The sequence below is a fragment of the Schistocerca gregaria genome, chromosome 10, assembly GCF_023897955.1.
Source record: "Schistocerca gregaria isolate iqSchGreg1 chromosome 10, iqSchGreg1.2, whole genome shotgun sequence".
NCBI classification, from domain to species: Eukaryota; Metazoa; Arthropoda; class Insecta; order Orthoptera; family Acrididae; genus Schistocerca; species Schistocerca gregaria.
Window position 1 is genome coordinate 212,072,903 of NC_064929.1, and position 21,387 is coordinate 212,094,289.

Below are 21,387 nucleotides of genomic sequence, written 5' to 3' on the forward strand. Positions count from 1 at the left end.
GTCGAAGGCAAGCAAGCAATTGGAAATCCAGGATAGAGTCAGTGTGATCACACTCTGATACTGAAACTGACGGGACAGTTGCAAGGGGACAGGTTACTGTGTGGATAGAGCCGTGTGAAATGGACCAGGGAGAGGCTTGGAGGCGAGTAGTTCGAAGGTGAAGTCATTTCGGACGATTTCAGAGACTTTCAGGAAACACACAAGGTGGTAATACTAGAGTAATGGGGAAGATTCGGGTCTGGCTGTGTTTCTGAGTGAATGCACCAGGGAGAGGTAGAAAAGGGAGGCAATGGAAGGCAGAACGATGTATAACTAATATCAGAGAATGTGGCCCACGAAGTAAGAAGTAAGGACATAGAATAACGTTGAGTTGTGTTAGTGTAGGACCGGAAAGAGACAGGGAGAGTGGTAGTTGGCGAGCAGTGTGATCTACTGTCGGTATGACTGATCTCAAAGAATTCCAGGGCTGTACTGTTGTGTGAAATGAAGTTGGGAGAAGAATGGGAGTAGATGGTTGGAGGATGGAGGCATCTGCAGCCATTGTAGATAGAGTAGTTGTGGGGGGAATGGATCATGCCTGGTTGTGTTGCAGGACAGACCAAGCCAGGTGGAGCTGGGATCAGAGTAAGTGACCAATGTTTGTTTGGGGATCTGTTCATATCTGGATATGTTGTTGGATACAGGACATGATCAAGAGGTGAGAGGTGTGCAGCTAGAAAGCATAGTCATCTCCAGACAAGTTGCTGAGTTTGAGCACTGTAACAATGTAAAGGTACAGGTTTTTCACCCCAGTAGCTGTACATTAAGCTTGGTGGGTTACCAACCGAAGGGGCTGACCAGGTCGGAAATTTGCTCCACTTGGTGAGTGTACGCTGTGTTGTCCTGGCGTTTGTATAGTCAGAAATGACATTCTGCTGTTAAGATGATTGCATTTAGGTGCAAGGAGAGAGATGTGGTTGCATCCCACTTCTGACGACAGTGCACAGTTGGTCGAGCAATCAGGACTTAGGGTTGGACATCCACGACTGACGTCAAATGAGAGAACAGGAAATATGGTCGAAGAAGGAGAATGTATTTTTGTGTGTACGATACACAGGGCGCGCCTGGGTTAGAAAGTTACGAGGCAGAGGCTACTCCAGGAGGTCGAACAAACTAAATAAACGTGAGAAACAGAGAGAGATGCTGGCTCATACTGGTGGCCGGTCATGCGGTTCAGAGCCTCTGTCTCCCATGAAAGAGATCTGTTCTACTCGACATGTCGATCGCACGAGAGTGGAGGAACTGCGTTCTGCTCTGCAGAATCCTTCAGTGTCCATAACTGCCTCCCACAGACGCTACTGGCTGAACCTATGGCGTGAATATATTATCAGATTTCAGCAAACAACTGCAGCACTGTCTTGTCTACAGCTTTAACTGGACAGAATTGCCTTGGTGCTGAGGAAAATCACCTTTAATCATGAGGACACAACCGAAGCTACTCTTGGAGGGGACATGTGAAGAGTAGACTGCGGTCTTTGAAATATGACTTTTTTTTAAACAGATCACCTACGACATTCCTTGCCTGGCCGCTACCTTGTACAGCTTGTATGGGCACGTCCCAAAAGACAATAAATTAAACAAAAGAGGGGTAGGTTGATATCGATATTTAATACTGTAGAAAGTGGAACATTAAGATACACTCCTGGAAATTGAAATAAGAACACCGTGATTTCATTGTCCCAGGAAGGGGAAACCTTATTGACACATTCCTGGGGTCAGATACATCACATGATCACACTGACAGAACCACAGGCACATAGACATAGGCAACAGAGCATGCACAGTGTCGGCACTAGTACAGTGTATATCCACCTTTCGCAGCAATGCAGGCTGCTATTCTCCCATGGAGACGATCGTAGAGATGCTGTATGTAGTCCTGTGGAACGGCTTGCCATGTCATTTCCACCTGGCGCCTCAGTTGGACCAGCGTTCGTGCTGGACGTGCAGACCGCGTGAGACGACGCTTCATCCAGTCCCAAACATGCTCAATGGGGGACAGATCCGGAGATCTTGCTGGCCAGGGTAGTTGACTTACACCTTCTAGACCACGTTGGGTGGCTCGGGATACATGCGGACGTGCATTGTCCTGTCGGAACAGCAAGTTCCCTTGCCGGTGTAGGAATGGTAGAACGATGGGTTCGATTACGGTTTGGATGTACCGTGCACTATTCAGTGTCCCCTCGACGATCACCAGAGGTGTACGGCCAGTGCAGGAGATCGCTCCCCACACCATGATGCCGGGTGTTGGCCCTGTGTGCCTCGGTCGTATGCAGTCCTGATTGTGGCGCTCACCTGCACGGCGCCAAACGCGCATACGACCTTCATTGGCACCAAGGCAGAAGCGACTCTCATCGCTGAAGACGACACGTCTCCATTCGTCCCTCCATTCACGCCTGTCGCGACACCACTGGAGGCGGGCTGCACGATGTTGGGGCGTGAGCGGAAGACGGCCTAACGGTGTGCGGGACCGTAGCCCAGCTTCATGTAGACGGTTGCGAATGGTCCTCGCCTATACCCCAGGAGCAACAGTGTCCCTAATTTGCTGGGAAGTGGCGGTGCGGTCCCCTACGGCACTGTGTAGGATCCTACTGTCTTGGCGTGCATCCGTGCGTCGCTGCGGTCCGGTCCCAGGTCGACGGGCACGTGCACCTTCCGCCGACCACTGGCGACAACATCGATGTACTGTGGAGACCTCACACCCCACGTGTTGAGTAATTCGGCGGTACGTCCACGCGGCCTCCCGCATGCCCACTATACGCCACGCTCAAAGTGCGTCAACTGCACATACGGTTCACGTCCACGCTGTCGCGGCATGCTACCAGTGTTAAAGACTGCGATGGAGCTCCGTATGCCACGGCAAACTGGCTGACGCTGACGGCAGCGGTGCACAAATGCTGCGCAGCTAGCGCCATTCGACGGCCAACACCGCGGTTCCTGGTGTGTCCTCTGTGCCGTGCGTGTGATCATTGCTTGTACAGCCCTCTCGCAGTGTCCGGAGCAAGTGTGGTGGGTCTGACACACCGGTGTCAATATGTTCTTTTTTTCATTTCCAGGAGTGTATATGGAGGTGGATAGTTAGACAGCAGTGTTATCTACTGTCAGTATGAATGACTGAAGGTTTTTAAAGTCAGATATTGGTCTGTGGAGCAGCGAGAAATATCGACGGAGATGGTTTAAACATATATGTCTTTAAATATCTTCAGTCATTGATACTGACAGTAGATAACACTGCTGTCTACATATCCACCTGCATGTACCTTAATGTTCCATTTTCTACACTATTAAATATCGATATCAACCTACACCTCTTTTGTTTAATTTATTGGCTTTTGGGACGTCCCATACAGCTGTACAGGGTAGCAGCCAGTCAAAAAATGTCTTAGGTGATCTGTTAAAAAAAAAATATTTGAAAGGCCACAGTCTAATCTTCACAGGTTCCCTCCAAGAGTAGCTTCGGTTGTGCCCTCATGATTAAAGGTGCTTGACTCTTAGCACCAAGGCAGTTCTGCCCAGTTAAAGCTGTTGACAAGAGATCACCCACCACAGTTGTTTGCTGAAATTTGCTAACATATTCACGCCACTTGTTTAGCCAGTAGTGTGTGTGGGAGGCAGTTGCGGACTCTGGAGGGTTCTGCAAAGTAGAACTCAGTTGCGACACTCTCGTGCGATAGCGACATCAGGTAGAACAGATCTCTTTCTTGGGAGGGAGAGGCTCCGAACCCCGTGACCAGCCACCAACATGAACCAGCACCGCTCTCTGTTGCTCACTTTATTTGGTTTGTTCGACCTCCTGGAGTAGCCTCTGCCTCGTAAGTTTCTAACCCAGTCGTGTAATATGCAGAGAGTGGCCAGATCACTGAGCTTGTCTAGATGTGTTTGCCGGATGGATGAGAGAGAGATAGGAAGATAGGTGATTGGAGACGTCTCCTCAGGTAGTGATGCAGGTAGGGTATCAGCTCGTGTCTAGATGTGTTGCTGGGCAGAAAGACGTGGAAGAGGTAGGGAGGCGAGAGTTGCAGGAGGTGAGGAAGTCGGAGCCCACACGTGTGATCAGTTAAGGTCCAACGTGTCGCAGGGTAGAACAGAGGGGAAGGGAGACGGAAGGACGGGGTGGGGTGGGGGGTGGAGTCACCTGCGGTCAGCCGCCCGCTCTTGTGCAGCAGAGTCGGCGTGCCGCAGGCGGTGGAGCAGGCGGAGGGCGGCGGGGGGCAGTAGCCGGTTCCGCCGCCCCCGCGCACGGCCGCGGGGGCGGCGCCGCGCCCGGCGCCCGGGCTCGGGCCCGGGGCCGGACCGCCGCCGCCGCCGCCGCCGCCGCCGCCGCCGGCCGCCCCCGGCTGCTCACCGGGCTCCCGCTGCTGCAGAGGCGGCTCGTCCTCCGAGTCGGCGTCCAGCAACTCGAGGCCGGGGTCAGGCAGGGCGGCGGGCGCGCCGCTGGTGACGGGCGTGGGGGTGGGCGCCGGGCCCGCCAGCGGCGGCGCCGCCTCCACCTCCGAGTCGTCGTCCGCGTCCGCGTCCGGCCGGGCGCCACCACCACCGCCCCCGCCGCCCTCGCTGGAGCTGCGGCGGCGGGTGGAGGCGGCGGCGGCGGCGGCCGCCTTGGCCGCGGTGGCCGTCAGGTGGCACGAGATAAGCAAGATGGCCGCGGCCCGAGCCGCACCTGCCCGCGACGCCGGCACCGCGACGCCGCGCGACGCGCACGCGCGCGCCGTGCCCGCCAGGCTGACCAGCCCGTCGCTGGAGGCTCGCCGCGGCGGCGCGAAGCCGCAGCCGCCCGTGGAGGAGCCGGCGGTGCCTGCGCTGCGCTGGCTGGAGGCCCGCGACGGCGGACGACCCCCGTGCACCGCCAGCGGGATCCCTGCGGGCAGCGGCGCGAGGGGCGCGCCTCTCAGCGCCGGGGCGGGCTGTGGCCGGGCGGCGCTGGGGTGCGACGCGAGGCGGCCGGGGCAAGCCATGCGGCGGGGCGCGGCGCTAGCTGTGGAAGCTGCGAGGCGCGGTCGACCTCTGGCAGCACTCGGGACTGTCAGCAGCCACGGCCCTGGGGTTTGGTCAGTGCATTCCTCGAGCTTCGGTGACGGCTGGGTGGGGCCAGGCAGCCGGAGAGCCAGTCGTGCGAGGGCGTGCAACCCATCGGGTGTAGCTTCCTGGCAGATTAAAACTGTGAGCCGGACCGAGACTCGAAGTCGGGACCTTTGCCTCTCGCGGGCAAGTGCTCTACCAACTGAGCTGCAAACATCCCCTATGATGTGGCTAAGCCATGTCTCCGCAATATCGTTTCTTTCAGGAGTGCTAGTTCTGCAAAGTTCGCAGGAGAGCTTGTGTAAAGTTTGGAAGGTAGGAGACGAGGTACTAGCAGAAGTAAAGCTGTGAGGACGGGGCGTGAGTCGTGCTTGGATAGCTCAGATGTAGAGCACTTTCCCGCAAAAGGCAAATGTCCTGAGTTCGAGTCTCGGTCCGGCACACAGTTTTAATCTGGCAGGAAGTTTCATATCAGCGCACACTCCGCTGCAGAGTGAAAATCTCATTCTGGAGCCCATTGGATGAATTGCTAGTGGTGCCAGCTGCTGGAACTACGAGATGTTATCTCTGCTATTTTTTCTTAGGACTGGGAGCAACTAGAAGCGCGAGGTTTATCTAACAGTACTTCTGGACATGTTCAACACACCTTAAGTGGCTGTGTGCAGTGAGCAACTGGATATCAACTCGAGTTCGCAGTCTCGCTCGATGGATCAATCGCTATCCCTGTTAGCTCTGAGAACACCGTGGTGTATGTTGGATGTGAGGACATGCTGCCAAGTAATGCCTTTGAATTCTTTATTCTGTTCACAATATTGGTTGAGGTAATACAAGTCATGCATAGTACTCAGCAGATTTAGATTATTTCTTTATGTTTGTGAACCGTGTCGTTTGCCACAGTTCCGGTTTTCCCTCTGTTTACTCCTGTTTGGAGTTTCCGCGCTTTCCTACAGGGCGTTGCGGAGCCTCTGCAAACGCACTGCTGGTGCGCCCGCTGTGTGCTTTGCCGAGGGCGGATGAGGCAGCTGGGACAATGTCTCGCCCTGGGCGGCCTTTCTGCAGCTGGACGTTTGGTCCCTCTATGCTAAGCCTGGAAGGGCCTAAAAACTCGGGGCATCAGGGCACAAGGGCCATAAATCTGTGGACAACGTTTGGTTTCCGTTAATGGGCTGCTGAAGCTAGGAAGTCCGTCTTCGGCTGCCAATAACGTACAGAAGGTGGTGTCGCACTGAAAGTAAGATTTTTCATCTAGTTAGTGCAACGGCCATCGTCTGGCAAGGCCAATCTCCCGGTGTTGTGGGAGCTATTAATAACTGTGTAGCAACGTTTCTCTGCTCTGAGTTTGTGGTCGGAAATTGCCTTGCGTATGTGTTATTGCCCCCTTCCATCATCGTGCATTTGAACACAATACTGACTTAAGGCGCGCGTCGTAAAGAAACAAACAAATAAAAAATTGGCTGTGGACCTTCTACAAGCCGTTGTTTTCCCATGGACGGCGTAGGTCACTGTTTGGACAAGCACGCTGTAAAACGTTAAATTACCTTGTACTGTCTGGCGGAGAGAGAGAGAGAGAGTGAACTCTAGCCAAGTTTATGGATGTCTCAAATACGACATTATGTAAATGTTTGCCAATATCTGTTGTGTTTTAGTACGTAGGCATATTTAACTTTAGTCGTTGTTCTTGAATTAAGGAGTTTAGTCCCCGTGGCATTTAAGTGCTCTATTTAATCTTATTTAAGGTAGTGCTAGACTTTTTATTTGGCAATCCGCCTAGCCACGACTCATATCGGTTGCTCGGTTTGTCTGAAATGTAGCGCCTGCTTGGTAGAGACCGTTGTTGACTCGCTCTCCTAACATGCAAAGTCCTGTGCTGATACTAAGGCAGTAGTTCTGCCGGAATCTCATTTGCAGAAGTTATCAATTCTTGTGAGCACAAATAAAGCTACCTTTGCCTCTGTAATTTTCGCTCGCTGGTCAGCAAGCTTTGATTAATGATTAAAAATCGCCAACTGGTTTTCGTCCAACCTAGTGGCTTGTGTTAGGCGAGTTCCCTTTCCAGTTCGGGTAAATCTTTCCTCCGCCTACTGGAGCCATCCTCTTTCCAGAGACACGCTGGGGTAAAAGTTGCCCGAGTCTCCATTGCCATTCAATGTTCCAGGAGAATGAAATAGGTTAATTATCTATTCCACCGTTATGCCCAAGATAGGCGAATTAGAGTAGTTCTGGATAACCTAAGTATTATTAAGATAGTTCTAGGTTTGGAGAAATTGCTGCTTGGTAAATTTAGCATTGTGTGTCGGTAATCCTTGTATTCCACGATCAAACATTCTTATAGAACTGAAAGATTTGGATTTAATACATTTACTGAGATGTGACTTATTTATTTGCTATTTATGTTAATTGCTTTAAATGAATGTTCTTTAGTTTGTGGTTATAATTATTAATGAGTGATTGTCCTTAGTGGGTGATTGTCCTTAGTGGGTGATTGTCCTTAGTGGGTGATTGTCCTTAGTGGGTGATTGTCCTTAGTGGGTGATTGTCCTTAGTGGGTGATCGTCCTTAGTGAGTGATCGTCCTTAGTGAGTGATCGTCCTTAGTGAGTGATCGTCCTTAGTGAGTGATCGTCCTTAGTGAGTGATCGTCCTTAATGGCGCAACATTTAATGTACATCTGATTGTCCCCTATGTCACCTACTGACTTCACTCAGAAACTGAAAAGGTTATCCTTGCTTAAGTTTATAGGACTTTATTAACCGTTGATATTTATCATTTATGGTCTCATAAATTATTTTTTGTTGTTGTTGTTATAAATGAATAATTTTAGATTCCTATTGTTTATTAAGTAATTCTTAAGTTATATAGCAAATTACGAGAGCAAATATTCTCTCATTGTTACACTTGCTTGTTCTATGGTTTGCACTGAAGGGTGTGATAAATGCAAAATCTAAAGTGAAGCGTTGGGCCGGATTACTCCTTTCCCTCATCATTACCCTTAAAGATTCGTGATGATGATGATGATGAGGAGGAAAGTCCGAGCTCTACCAGGAATAATGAGCAGAATTTGAGTGGTTAAGGGCCTAAGATCTAAGGTCCGAGTATATTTGCCAAGTTACCAAATCCCATTATGCATTTGTTCCATGGGATTTTCCAACTAACTATTGATGATCTGGTCCAAGTGCAGAAGGTCTTGTGGTTGAGCATAAGTCTTGAAAACCACACGGATGCTCTGAAAGTCTCCCAATTAATTATTTTACGTTTGCCATCCCCAGTGTGTAAGGGGGTGCTTACTGTGGCCCTCTTGGAAGTCTTGCGTTCCTTTATGGGGGTCTCAGTTGTCCAGGCATCCATGTGGTGCTAAAGAGCGGTTGTTCATGATCGATGATTTGTCTGAGCCTCTCTGTGAGTTCGTGAGATGTTTTTCAGGAGCTGGGACTCCCAAGACAAGCAGAACTGTAAAGCTTTCGTAGGGACGTGGGTTTCATACATCCTGTTCTTTGACACGTTTCATTAAGGCCTATGTCGACCTCCTTCACTACGTTTGATCTGGTTCATACTGGCCAGGCATATCCAGCTTTAGAGAAGCATAGTGCTTTGGTGGTGGTTCACAGCATAGTAGGTTTTGCTCCCCATTTGCTGTTTGCGAGTTTCCGGGAAATGTTATTTCTCGAGGCAACCTTCTGGCGGACCTCTTCACACTATTGTCTATGTGTCAGAGATCTATCCTGTCTTCAAGACACGGTCGACTTTCCTGCTTCGATGACGAAGTTGCAACCCTCTGCCATTACAGGGTTTTGAATTTTAGCGTGTAACATGGCTGTGCGTAGCGTAACTATGTCGGTGTACTAGAAAGAACTTGCTGTAAGAGAGTTTCTCCATGCATGGGCGCCCTCTCGTTCATTATGGCCACAGCCGCCCACACAGCTGCACTGCGACATCTTCAACAATCTGACATCTCGAGTTCACTGTCATCGGTCATCCTCCATGTAGCCCTACCTGGGCCCCGGCCGATTTTATTTCACAAAATATTAGTGTATGGTTATTTTAATTAATGCCTTAGTCAGAAGTAACAATACGAAAAGCTTATTCCCCACCTTTCAGTCTTCTAAGGTAACGGCGATGGGTGGCAGGACATACAGGATTATTCATAAGAACATCCAGGGTTTCAGAAGATAACTATGCAGAAACTACAACACATACTGAAAACGGACACACGTCAGTGGACAGAGCATATGCCTAAGTTTATAACTCACACGAGAAATGCTGATTGTGGGCTGCATTTCTGATGTGGCAAACGTCAATTCGCAGGTCCAAGTGGTTGACGTGATGTGTCTAAATGGCTCTGACCACTATGGGACTTGACATCTGAGGTCATCAGTCCCCTACACGTAGAACTACTTAAACCTAACTAACCTAAGGACATCACACACGTCTATGCCCGAGGCAGGATTCGAACCTGAAGCTATAGCAGCAGCGCGGTTCCGGACTGAAGTGTCTAGAACCGCTCGGCCACAACGGCCGGCTCGTGATGTGTCTGAGAACACGTAAAGACCGCCTGCTTTGCGAGTCTGGTAACTGGGTTGCCTACATGCATGTGCGAACTAATGCGATGTGAGAATGCGGTGACGAGGGTCAACAGTGGAACTTGGTGAGAGCACAACATATAGTTGCAGTCTGTAACTATAAGAATTCTGCTAAGCATTAGCTGGATTCCCTTTGCCGGCCAGAGTGCCCGAGCGGTTCTAGGCGCTACAGTCTGGAACCGCGCGACCACTATGGTGGCAGGTTCGAATCCTGCCTCGGACATGGATGTGTGTGATGTCCTTAGGTTAGTTAGGTTTAAGTAGTTTTAAGTTGTAGGGGACTGATGACCTCAGAGACATTTGAACCATTTCTGATTCCCTTTGCCAGAGGGACACTGATACACAACAATAAGAAGTGACAAATTCCAATTGGTTCTCTGGTAACCTGGCGTGTGAGACGTACATCCCGTCGGTAGTCAAAGGGTTACTGAACACCTTCAAGAAATTCACTTCAGTAGTGATGAAGCAGAGGTGAGGATCTGGCTCTGTCAACAGAGTCGAACATTCTGCAGTGACGGTATCAACAAACTGGGCTCTCGTTGGGAATAATGTGTCAACAGGTTGATTGTGCTGAGAAATAAATAGATCGACTTGAGGAATAAAGATACAGAATATAATGAAGATTGTTCTATTAGAAAAGTTTGGACGGCCGGAGTGGCCCAGTTGTTCTAGGCGCTACAGTCTGGAACCGCGCGACGACTACGGCCGCAAGTTCTATTCCTGCCTCGGCCATGGATGTGTGTGATGTCAGGTTAGTTAGGTTTAAGTAGTTCTAAGTTCTAGGGGACTGATGACCTCAGAAGTTAAGACCCATAGTGCTCAGAGTGATTTGAACCATTTGTAAGGCGGCCCGAATAAGCACTGACAGGACTCCATCAAAATATCGTGAACGTCGAAAGTTGAAGAATCATTCCCGGCTAGGACAGTGACGATCAATGAAGGGAGGGCTGCGGAAGCCATAATCCGACCTTCAATCAATTTGTTTTTACTTTTCAAAAAGACTAACTTAACATAGTAATTATGCTTATGTCGTTGCGTGTTTTGTTTGCCTTTACGTTTACCACCTGAAGTGTCTCTGCGTATCGCCAGTGCGACGCCTCCTGTCGTCAGGGAACACCTGTTGTGATATACCTTTTGTATTTCTTACTTTTATGTTTTCATCCTCTTTAAAAGCAAAGAGAAAAGATGAGGTGGTAGTAGCCTAGCGTAGAGCCTGTGCCTACCGTCAGGTATTTTTGACTTTCAGATGTTAAAAGACAGAGCAGTTTTTTTGTTCTTGTACGAGTTGTTGGAAGGAAGGTTTCGCTCAGTGAGTGAACGAGTGAGAACCGCCATTTTTAGCGAGTAATTGCAGACCGCCATTGTGTGTATTTTCTGTGTGCATCGAACAGAAATATAGTAGTGTTTTATTAACAGAATATTTGTGAGAGTTATTATTATTTCAAGTAGTAATGCAATAAGAAGAACGGAAGCCCACCTGTGTACGTCGGAAAATTTACGAAGATCCGAATATAACAACACGGCCACAGTCAAGGAGACGGCGATCGGACATAATATTGATAATTGGTATCCATAAAATACTATGAAGACGATTTATTTATATAAATATAAACTAAAATGATTCCTTTCCCGTTACAGGCAATGCCTAGCTTATTGTGCTTGTCCTTCATGTCAAAGAATTAATCTCTTTAATTCATCCATTTTAAAAAAGCCACACATTCAAACATTTTATTATCATTCATTCCCTATCCTATTATATTATCATTTTATTATATTATACTGTCCTCGATGGCCTATAACCAGATTCTATTCTTAAAAATCATAAATCCGCAACTCGTATTCGCAGTTCATTTCCGGTTGTGTTGGTGGCCAGGTCTCACTACCATGAAGTGTAGGTGGTTTTGCATTTGGCTCGGAGAACTTGGTTAGCATTTCTTCCTCACCTTTCTTTTTCGTGTAGGGTGATTCTTACAAAGAAGAAGACCCCAACCAGCCACTATTAATTCTTTTTAGTGTTCTGTCTATGATCCGATTAATGGAACTCAGCGTGAGAAAGAATTATATGATCGCTCTAATCTAACTGACACTGGGGAAGACTATCAAAAGGCGAGGGAAGTGATTCTGTCTTATACTGACATATCTCAAGTGTATTTCGTTCCTGTCAACAAAGGCAGAAGACCTGCTTTATAACGTTACAGACGATCTACAGCATCTGGGTTTGTATTACATTACACCCAAATGTGGCAATGAAAGACGCGCCCTGTGGTTCTATATTCTCTAGTCGTATTGCTACTGTGTGAACGATTCCGTAGTTGTCAAAACAAATTGTCAATGAAATATTTGCGGTTGCCATGAAATCATGCAATCATGCAATCGACGCTGTGAAAAACGCATAGGGTCCCACAGTAAATTTTATTGTAGAATGTCGAAAAGGAAAGGAAGCCTCGCAATCAGGCCCTGAAGAGCGGGCGATAGTCGACCGACCGCCAAGTCATCCTCGCTCAGTCGCCATCGGATGCGGTATGGAGGCGCGTGGGGTGAGCACGACATCGCACTCCCGGCTGTTGCCGTGGTTCCGACCGTGGAGTCGCTACCACTCCGTCATCAGTAGCTCCTCGACTGGGATCACTACTCTGAGCGCACAGTGGTCCAGTCCTCCCACCATAGGAAAATCCCTGGCAGCACGGGACAGATGACCCTGTAGTTTGGTCCCTTACTCCCCGAACGAACGAACGAACGAACGAACGAAACAACCAACCGAAGGACCGACCGACCGACCGACGAAACAACCAAGAAACTAACCAACAGACAGACCAACCAAGAAACCAACCAACAGACCGACCGACCGACCAACCAACCAACCAACCAACCAACCAACCAACCAATCAACCAACCAACCAACCAACCAACCAACCAACCAACCAACCAACCAACCAGGCAGGCAGGCAGGCAGGCAGGCAGCACCGGGAAATGGAACCCCGCTTGGTAAGGCGGCTGTGGCTGAAATTTGAGCTCAGTTAGATGGGGACTTTATCGAAAAGTTAATATCTTTGACACATATGCGTTAACTAGGGCAATATTTCGTTATGAAGTCAACAGCGGTTCTCAAAGACACGTTCGCAATTACCTTGCAAACCCCTGATTTTTGTACCCATGTTCACTCATAGTTTTTTCCCTTGTATTGTCATATATTTTCACACATGTCTGTTTTGCTGTTTATTATGATACATTCTGTATACTATTTTTTTACTTTTTACCTCGAGGGTGGTTGGCTCCAGCGAGGGAAAGCTATGTCATAATACACTCCTGGAAATTGAAATAAGAACACCGTGAATTCATTGTCCCAGGAAGGGGAAACTTTATTGACACATTCCTGGGGTCAGATACATCACATGATCACACTGACAGAACCACAGGCACATAGACACAGGCAACAGAGCATGCACAATGTCGGCACTAGTACAGTGTATATCCACCTTTCGCAGCAATGCAGGCTGCTATTCTCCCATGGAAACGATCGTAGAGATGCTGGATGTAGTCCTGTGGAACGGCTTGCCATGCCATTTCCACCTGGCGCCTCAGTTGGACCAGCGTTCGTGCTGGACGTGCAGACCACGTAAGACGACGCTTCATCCAGTCCCAAACATGCTCAATGGGGGACAGATCCGGAGATCTTGCTGGCCAGGGTAGTTGACTTACACCTTCTAGAGCACGTTGGGTGGCACGGGATACATGCGAACGTGCATTGTCCTGTTGGAACAGCAAGTTCCCTTGCCGGTCTAGGAATGGTAGAACGATGGGTTCGATGACGGTTTGGATGTACTGTGCACTATTCAGTATCCCCTCGACGATCACCAGGGGTGTACGGCCAGTGTAGGAGATCGCTCCCCACACCATGATGCCGGGTGTTGGCCCTGTGTACCTCGGTCGTATGCAGTCCTGATTGTGGCGCTCACTTGCACGGTGCCAAACACGCATACGACCATCATTGGCACCAAGGCAGAAGCGACTCTCATCGCTGAAGACGACACGTCTCCATTCGTCCCTCCATTCACGCCTGTCGCGACACCACTGGAGGCGGGCTGCACGATGTTGGGGTGTGAGCGGAAGAGGGCCTAACGGTGTGAGGGACCGTAGCCCAGCTTCATGTAGACGGTTGCGAATGGTCCTCGCCGATACCCCAGGAGCAACAGTGTCCCTAATTTGCTGGGAAGTGGCGGTGAGGTCCCCTACGGCACTGCGTAGGATCCTACGGTCTTGGCGTGCATCCGTGCGTCGCTGCGGTCCGGTCCCAGGTCGACGGGTACGTCCACCTTCCGCCGACCACTGGCGACAACATCGATGTACTGTGGAGACCTCACGCCCCACGTGTTGATCAATTCGGCGGTACGTCCACCCGGCCTCCCGCATGCCCACTATACGCCCTCGCTCAAAGTCCGTCAACTGCACATACGGTTCACGTCCACGCTGTCGCGGCATGCTACCAGTGTTAAAGACTGCGGTGGAGCTCCGTATGCCACGGCAAACTGGCTGACACTGACGGCGGAGGTGCACAAATGCTGCGCAGCTAGCGCCATTCGACGGCCAACACTGCAGTTCCTGGTGTGTCCGCTGTGCCGTGCGTGTGATCATTGCTTGTACAGCCCTCTCGCAGTGTCCGGAGCAAGTATGGTGGGTCTGACACACCGGTGTCAATGTGTTCTTTTTTCCATTTCCAGGAGTGTATAATGAAGCTGTCGTATTTAAACAATGCTGTTAAAAAATACCGAAGATTCGTGATTTTAGGTATACAGGGTGTCCCAGCGGAGTGGTCAATGTTCAGGAATATGACAGAAATGATCATTTGTACCGTAAACATGGCCTCTGATATGCATACCTTAAGAGCTATTAGCGGTTGGTTACCTTCGCTATTGTGAAACACACATTACTGCTGAACAAGTGCTCATGCTTTTTAAAGTACGCACATTAGAGGGTCTGTATGCAGGAAAATATCTTTCTTGTTTTGGTCCATACTACCTCCTCCCAAAAATTTGGAAAGCAAAGAGATTGCAGTAGAAGAGATTTGCTTCACTGTATCGAAGTGCCCACAGCTCTTCAGATATAGATTGTTGAGACAATATTCACTGCCCTTTTCTTTTTTGCTTTGAATGATCGTTCGTGTCCTATCACGGAATACTGACGAATCCTCCTACGACATCATGTATGCTAGTAGTTAACACATTACTATGGAAAGCTCTAAGCTTCTCTGAGGAAGTCTTGTACGGGGTAAAACGCATCTGCCACACGGAAACTTTGCTACGTGGGTCTGAAAATCTGGGATGCATGTAGCACATTATTCAGTTAGCTCTGAGGCCTTTTGAAAACAGTGCTCACCATTCTGTACAACAGCGTACCCAAGTAATGATTATACTTCGTCTCTTGTTCACTGGGTGACTTTAGCAGTCTTTTAGTCAATGTTATTAATGAAAACTCCCACATGCAATGTACCTACAGAGTTAGAATTCCAAGGTGCTTCAGCAATAGACTACACGCAGTTCGGAAAATCACACTGCACATACTTGTTACGGCCCTCTTGTGGGATGGGAATAGTCTTTAAAAATTCACAGAGCTGCGCCAAAATGTGGCATGCATGCTATAATAGACATAATATATAGAAGGCAAACAATAGTAGGACAGTGGAGATTGTTGTCACAGTTAAGAGAGGAAAATTTAGATCGTACACAAGATCCTGAATGCTATAATTCAAACGAGGAGGAACGTCCAATTGCAACACGAAAAATTCGAAATGTTCTTCCCCACTGATTCCTTCCTCACCGTGTGATAATGACGTTTCTCTTTTATGAAAATTTCCCTAGTTTTGCTTCAGTTAATCGATATTGTTTGCTAAAGCATTTCTTTGCCTTCTACATCTTCACAATGGACTCGTGTCATTTGCAAATAGAGAAACTTTTAAGAATCTGTTATGTTTAGTGACATCATTTCAGTGGTCCTAGAACAGAACGGTTTGGTACCCCCACTTTAGTAGATGCCAGTCATTAGATTGAAATAAGCTCACCAGACAAAATATTAACTAATCTGATTAAAAGAGCCCACTGGCAGCTTTGAAGCGCTTTAGGTGGTGTAGGACAGCTGCCAAGTGGTCATATGATCCTCCGCCGATGACGCAAGTCACGACAGTGAAGTGCTGCGTATGTGGCCGTTGGCTGTATGGAATTGGCGCAATATCGTGTGTCACTGTGGCAAATGGTGCAAAGGCACTGTTGTGTTTGTATGTGTCCACAGCCACACCGTGAAAGAATTTTCCCAATTTTTTGACGTATCGGTGCAAACCGTGTAACGTGTCTACAGGGGACGAAGTGCCACTCATAGCACGTAACACAACGGAAGAGCAGCGATTGTAGAAACACCCTAACCTACAGGGACCGGAGAATAGTGTCACGCTTTGTCAGTGACAATCGATTTCAAGCTCGACCGGAATTGCTGCTGGCAGTGGGTGCATGTCTGTCTCGAGCAGTTTTCCACCGATCACTGCGAAGGGTAACGGACATTTGAAGTCGGGTACGTCGTGAAAGACCATTGTTCACACAGTCACATGATGCCTCACGTCTTCAGTGTGCGAAACAGCAACAGAAACTGATTAGTCGCTGGCTGGACCCGTGTAGCATGGTCCGACAAATCGCGATCTTGTCCCTTTCAAATGGTTCAAATGGCTCTGAGCACTATGGGACTGAACGTCTGAAGTCATCAGTCCCCTGGAACTCAGAACTACTCAACCCTAACTAACCTAAGGACATCACACACATCCATGCCCGAGGCAAGATACGAACCTGCGACTGTAGCGGTCGCTCGGTTCCAGACTGTAGCGCCTAGAACCGCTCGGCCACTCCGGCCGGCTCTTTTCCCTTTCCGAATGACAATAGTGCACTGAGGCGTTCAATCTGCAGTGCGTGGAAGTTACAGTTTGTGCTGTGAGTGTTTCTGTGAGGTTCTGGGGCAGCTTTTCGTCCCATGACTCGACCATACTTATTCAGGTTTCCGTTAACATGGAAAAACTCTGAGGCAGCGTAATGGAACCTCGAATAACTAACCCGCTAAATCACCTGAGTTTAATCCCATAGCAAATGTGGGGGAGTATTAGGAAGAGCAGACGACATGCAGCATTCGGCATTCCTTCACTTTGGTAGCTCTGTGGAATCTAATGATGGATATACCAAATCTGCTCCTAAGATTTCGTCCGGGGCTGCATTGAACATCTCCAGAGGTAGTCCTGGACCCGCTGAGTCTTGCCGACTAGGAGTATTTTCAGCAGGATTTGTCTTGGGGTTGACTTTTTTTTCGGTCTGCCTATCCGTCTTCTGTGTGAGGGTGAGGATCAACGCCCACACGCACGCCCACACCCACACCCACACCCACAAGCACACCCACAAGCACACCCACAAGCACACCCACAAGCACACCCACAAGCACACCCACAAGCACACCCACAAGCACAAGCACAAGCACAAGCACAAGCACACGCACAAGCACACGCACAAGCACAAGCACAAGCACACGCACAAGCACAAGCACACGCACAAGCACAAGCACACGCACACCCACAAGCACACGCACACCCACAAGCACACGCACACCCACAAGCACACGCACACCCACAAGCACACGCACACCCACAAGCACACGCACACCCACAAGCACACGCACACCCACAAGCACACGCACACCCACAAGCACACGCACACCCACAAGCACACGCACACCCACAAGCACACGCACACCCACAAGCACACGCACACCCACAAGCACACGCACACCCACAAGCACACGCACACCCACAAGCACACGCACACCCACAAGCACACGCACACCCACAAGCACACGCACACCCACAAGCACAAGCACACGCACACGCACACGCACACGCACAAGCACAAGCACAAGCACACCCACAAGCACACCCACAAGCACACCCACAAGCACACCCACAAGCACACCCACAAGCACACCCACACGCACGCACACCCACACGCACACCCACACGCACACCCACACGCACACCCACACGCACACCCACACGCACACCCACACGCACACCCACACGCACACCCACACGCACACCCACACGCACACCCACACGCACACCCACACGCACACCCACACGCACACCCACACGCACACCCACACGCACACCCACACGCACACCCACACGCACACCCACACGCACACCCACACGCACACCCACACGCACACCCACACGCACACCCACACGCACACCCACACGCACGTGTCCAGTGTTTAGCTGTCAGCTTTCGGTATCGATTTGTGACAAGCGCGTGCACTGTGAATGTGTGGGAATGTGAAAGGCAGGAGGACGGGGTCCTCGCAGCTGTGTCCTCAGAGGTGCGCAGAGTCAGTATATCAGTGGGCGAAGCACAGTGGTGGCACTTGGCAGGCAGGCAGGTAGCAGAGAATGTAGTAGACAGTACTCACAGAGCGTCGACTTACAGAGCAACTCACCGGTCTCGCTGGAGAAGAGGATGGGCGGCGCCAGGTTGGCGTTGGCGTAGTGCCGCGGCCGGGAGTACCTGGCTCTGCTGAACAGCTTCAGCACGAAGCAGATGAGCGCCGTGAAGATGGCCAGCCCGGTCGCCACGCCGAACAGCGTCGGCATGTCCGTCGTCAGCAGCACCAGGTCTGGAACAGAGCGGCCCGCGCCGCCCCAGTCAGCTCGCAGCCACTCGGCGGCCACTCTTAGCTGACCCTGCTGCTTGACGTCAAAGCGAGGCAGATGAGTACCCCGTAGGTACCCACCCCAGTCCTCACAAAGAGTGGGATTACTATGTCCACTGACAGCAGTACTGAGTCTAGAACAAGTGGTCCACACTGGTCAGGTCAGCCCGTGATCACTTTGCCTCTTAAGTTATCTGATCCTCCTCGACAGCTTCTGTATGTAACAGATGAGTGTCCTGAAGGTGACCTGCTTGGATGCCACCTTGAACAGCATTTGCAGGTCAATCAGGTTTGAAACTAGTGGCTGAACCACCATTGACAGTTATCTTGCAGCCAAGTTTACCTGAGCCTTCTAACCAGTTTCAACATGAAGCACATGAGAAATCAGGTGGTAGCCGTCTATTCAACTTTCACAACAGTGTTGGCCTGTGCATTTTAAACGACCTCAGGTCTGAGCCAATTGGGCTAGTCGACTTCTTTCAACAGCGAAGGTTACCTATTCTTGTTTTCAGAATAAAGCAGACGAATGTTGTGAAGGTGACCAACCTGGTAATCACACAGGAAAACGATGACCTACGGAGTGTCAGCAGCAACAGGTCACAAGCAAGTGGCGTGCACCCATCCAGTCAGCTCACTGTGTGTTTGCAGCCAACGTTAGCTGCACTTTTTTCCTTGACTTTGGTGCAAACCAAATGAGTCTTGTATCCCCAACTATGATTGTAATATTCATAATCAGCAGTAACAGGTCTGAAATAGTAACTGCAGTGCTATGGCCCACTTCTTTCCAATTAGTACTCAAGATTACCCGGTCCTAATGCCTGGATTCGGCACAAAATAAATGAGTGCAGTCAAGATGGCCAGCCACTTTGACAGATCCATTGTCAGGAGCATTGGGTCTTAATCAAAAGCCACACACTGCACTACAGCGAAGGTTAGCAGTCTTCTGTCTAACTTAAGGAAGAATCAACGTAGTCATGGCACCAAACAGTGCTGGTGTGTCAGTGTTAGCAGCCCCTGATCTGGAGCATGTGACTCACACAGGTCCTGTCAGCTACTTTTGCAGGAAAGGTTCCTTGATCCTGATGCCCACTTTCAAAATGACACAGATTAAATCCAGAAAGAAAGCCATCTAGTTCATAACATTATTGTGTTGGGATGTCCATCGCCAGCAGCACCAGGTGTAACTCAAGTGGCCAACACAACTGTAGTCTTTTGCTGCCTGGCGTCAGTGTGGCGACAGCCCAAATACCCATCATTAGCACTACCACACGTGAACCAAGTATCATAACTGCTGTGGCTAACTTGAGGTTGTTTTGCAGCTATGGTTGCCTGCACATGTGGCCAGTCTTCTACGTGGAACAGATGAGTCGCGTCAAGATGAACAGTTTTTTTTTATCATCTCATCAAGTATTGGTGTGTGTATCATCAGCAGCACTGGGTTTGAAACAGGTTATCCACAGTGCTCTGGTTAATTTCTGATCTCTTTCCAGGGGATATTGCATGGTTCTACAGTCCAAATTAAGAAGGAAAGAGATAAGTGCAACGAACAAGACCAACCTAAATCCTACACCAAAAAATGCTAGCTTGTCCATTGTCAGCAAGACCAGCTCTGAAACAAGCTATCAGCATTCAGCTGATTCCAGTGTCAACTGTAGATTATGTTACCTGATCCTGCTTCCCAGCTTCAGCGTATAGCAGATGGGTGCCATGGAGACTGCGAGCACAATCGACATGCATAATGGTACTGGTATGTCTCCTATCACGTGATAGTCATTTCACAGTTGAAGTTAAACGAACTTGCTGAACAACTTCAGCACGAAGCTCATGAATGCTGTGATGATGGCCATCTAATATGTAATGTCAACAAGCAGATGCATGTCCATCGCTTACAGCCCTGTGTATGAAAAACATGGCTCACTCTGATGTAGTTAAGTGGCTCAACATCCAACACAAAGAAAAACCAGATGAGTTTAGTGAAGAATCCCAACCTGGTCATTATACCAAACAATGCTGTAAGTCCATTGTCAGCAGGACTATATCTGAAGCAAGTGGTGTGTACCAGTCTAGTAAGATGGCTCAGAGCACCATGGGACTTAACATCTGAGGTCATCAGTCCCCTAGAACTTAGAGCACCTTAAACCTAATTAACCTGATATCACACATCCATACCCGAGGCAGGATTCGAACCTGCCACAGTAGCAGTCACGCGGTTCTGGACTGAAGCGCCTAGAACCGCTCAGCCACCGCGGCCGGCCCAGTCTAGTAAGGTTATGGTCGCTGCACAACAAACTTTACCCAGTTCTCCTGAACAGCTGCTGTGAAGGTCAACAACCCAGTCCTAAAGGACAGCGACGTTGGCATGCCCAGAAACTGTGAAACAGGTGCCCACTCAGTTTATAATTGTTTGTAAGTCAATGTTACCTCAACCTGTTGTACAGCTTGAGCAAAAAGCACATAAATGCCATAAAAGTGGTCTGACAGGTCAGAAAGCCATCGTCAGAAGCAAAAGGCGTTATACACGTGGCCAGTGCTGCTCCTGTTAGATTGTGGTCATTATCCATCCAATGTTTACTGATCTTGCGGCATGACCTCAGTAGCAATCAGGTGAGACCTACAAAGAATGCTAAACCCGACATGCTGCAGTGTCCACTATCAGCACACGGAGTCTGAAACAAGTGGCCCAGAGAATTTCAGTCGGCTTGGACTTGTTATAGTTATCTCATCTTGCTGAACAGCTTTAGCACGAAGCAGATGAGCGCTGCGAAGATAATCAGCTGAATGATCGCTCATAGCAGCGACACTATATACGTCATCAGCATCACCAGGTCTGAAACCAGATGCTTCTTTACTGTGGGCAACTCGTTGCAGTCGTTTTGCAACCGAGATAACCTGGTAGTGCTGCCGTGGTTTTAACACGAAATAGATGACTGCTACCAAGATGGACAGTCAATGTGCCATCCCAACAAGCACAGATGTGTTCATCGTCAGCGACGCCGTGATTGAAACAAGTGACTTGCAGTGCTCTGATA

General features: G+C 49.4%; 1 protein-coding gene across 1 annotated transcript in view; it reads right to left on the bottom strand.

The window, feature by feature from the left end:
* Positions 1-21,387, bottom strand: part of LOC126293246 (AF4/FMR2 family member lilli) — a 609,408-nt gene that overhangs the window by 68,635 nt on the left and 519,386 nt on the right. Inside the window, exons 5-6 of the mRNA XM_049986364.1 lie at positions 18,146-18,322; positions 4,697-4,894 (exon numbers count right to left, since the gene is read on the bottom strand). Of these exons, the coding sequence (XP_049842321.1) occupies positions 4,697-4,894; positions 18,146-18,322 (375 nt within the window). The remainder of the gene's footprint in view (positions 1-4,696; positions 4,895-18,145; positions 18,323-21,387) is intronic.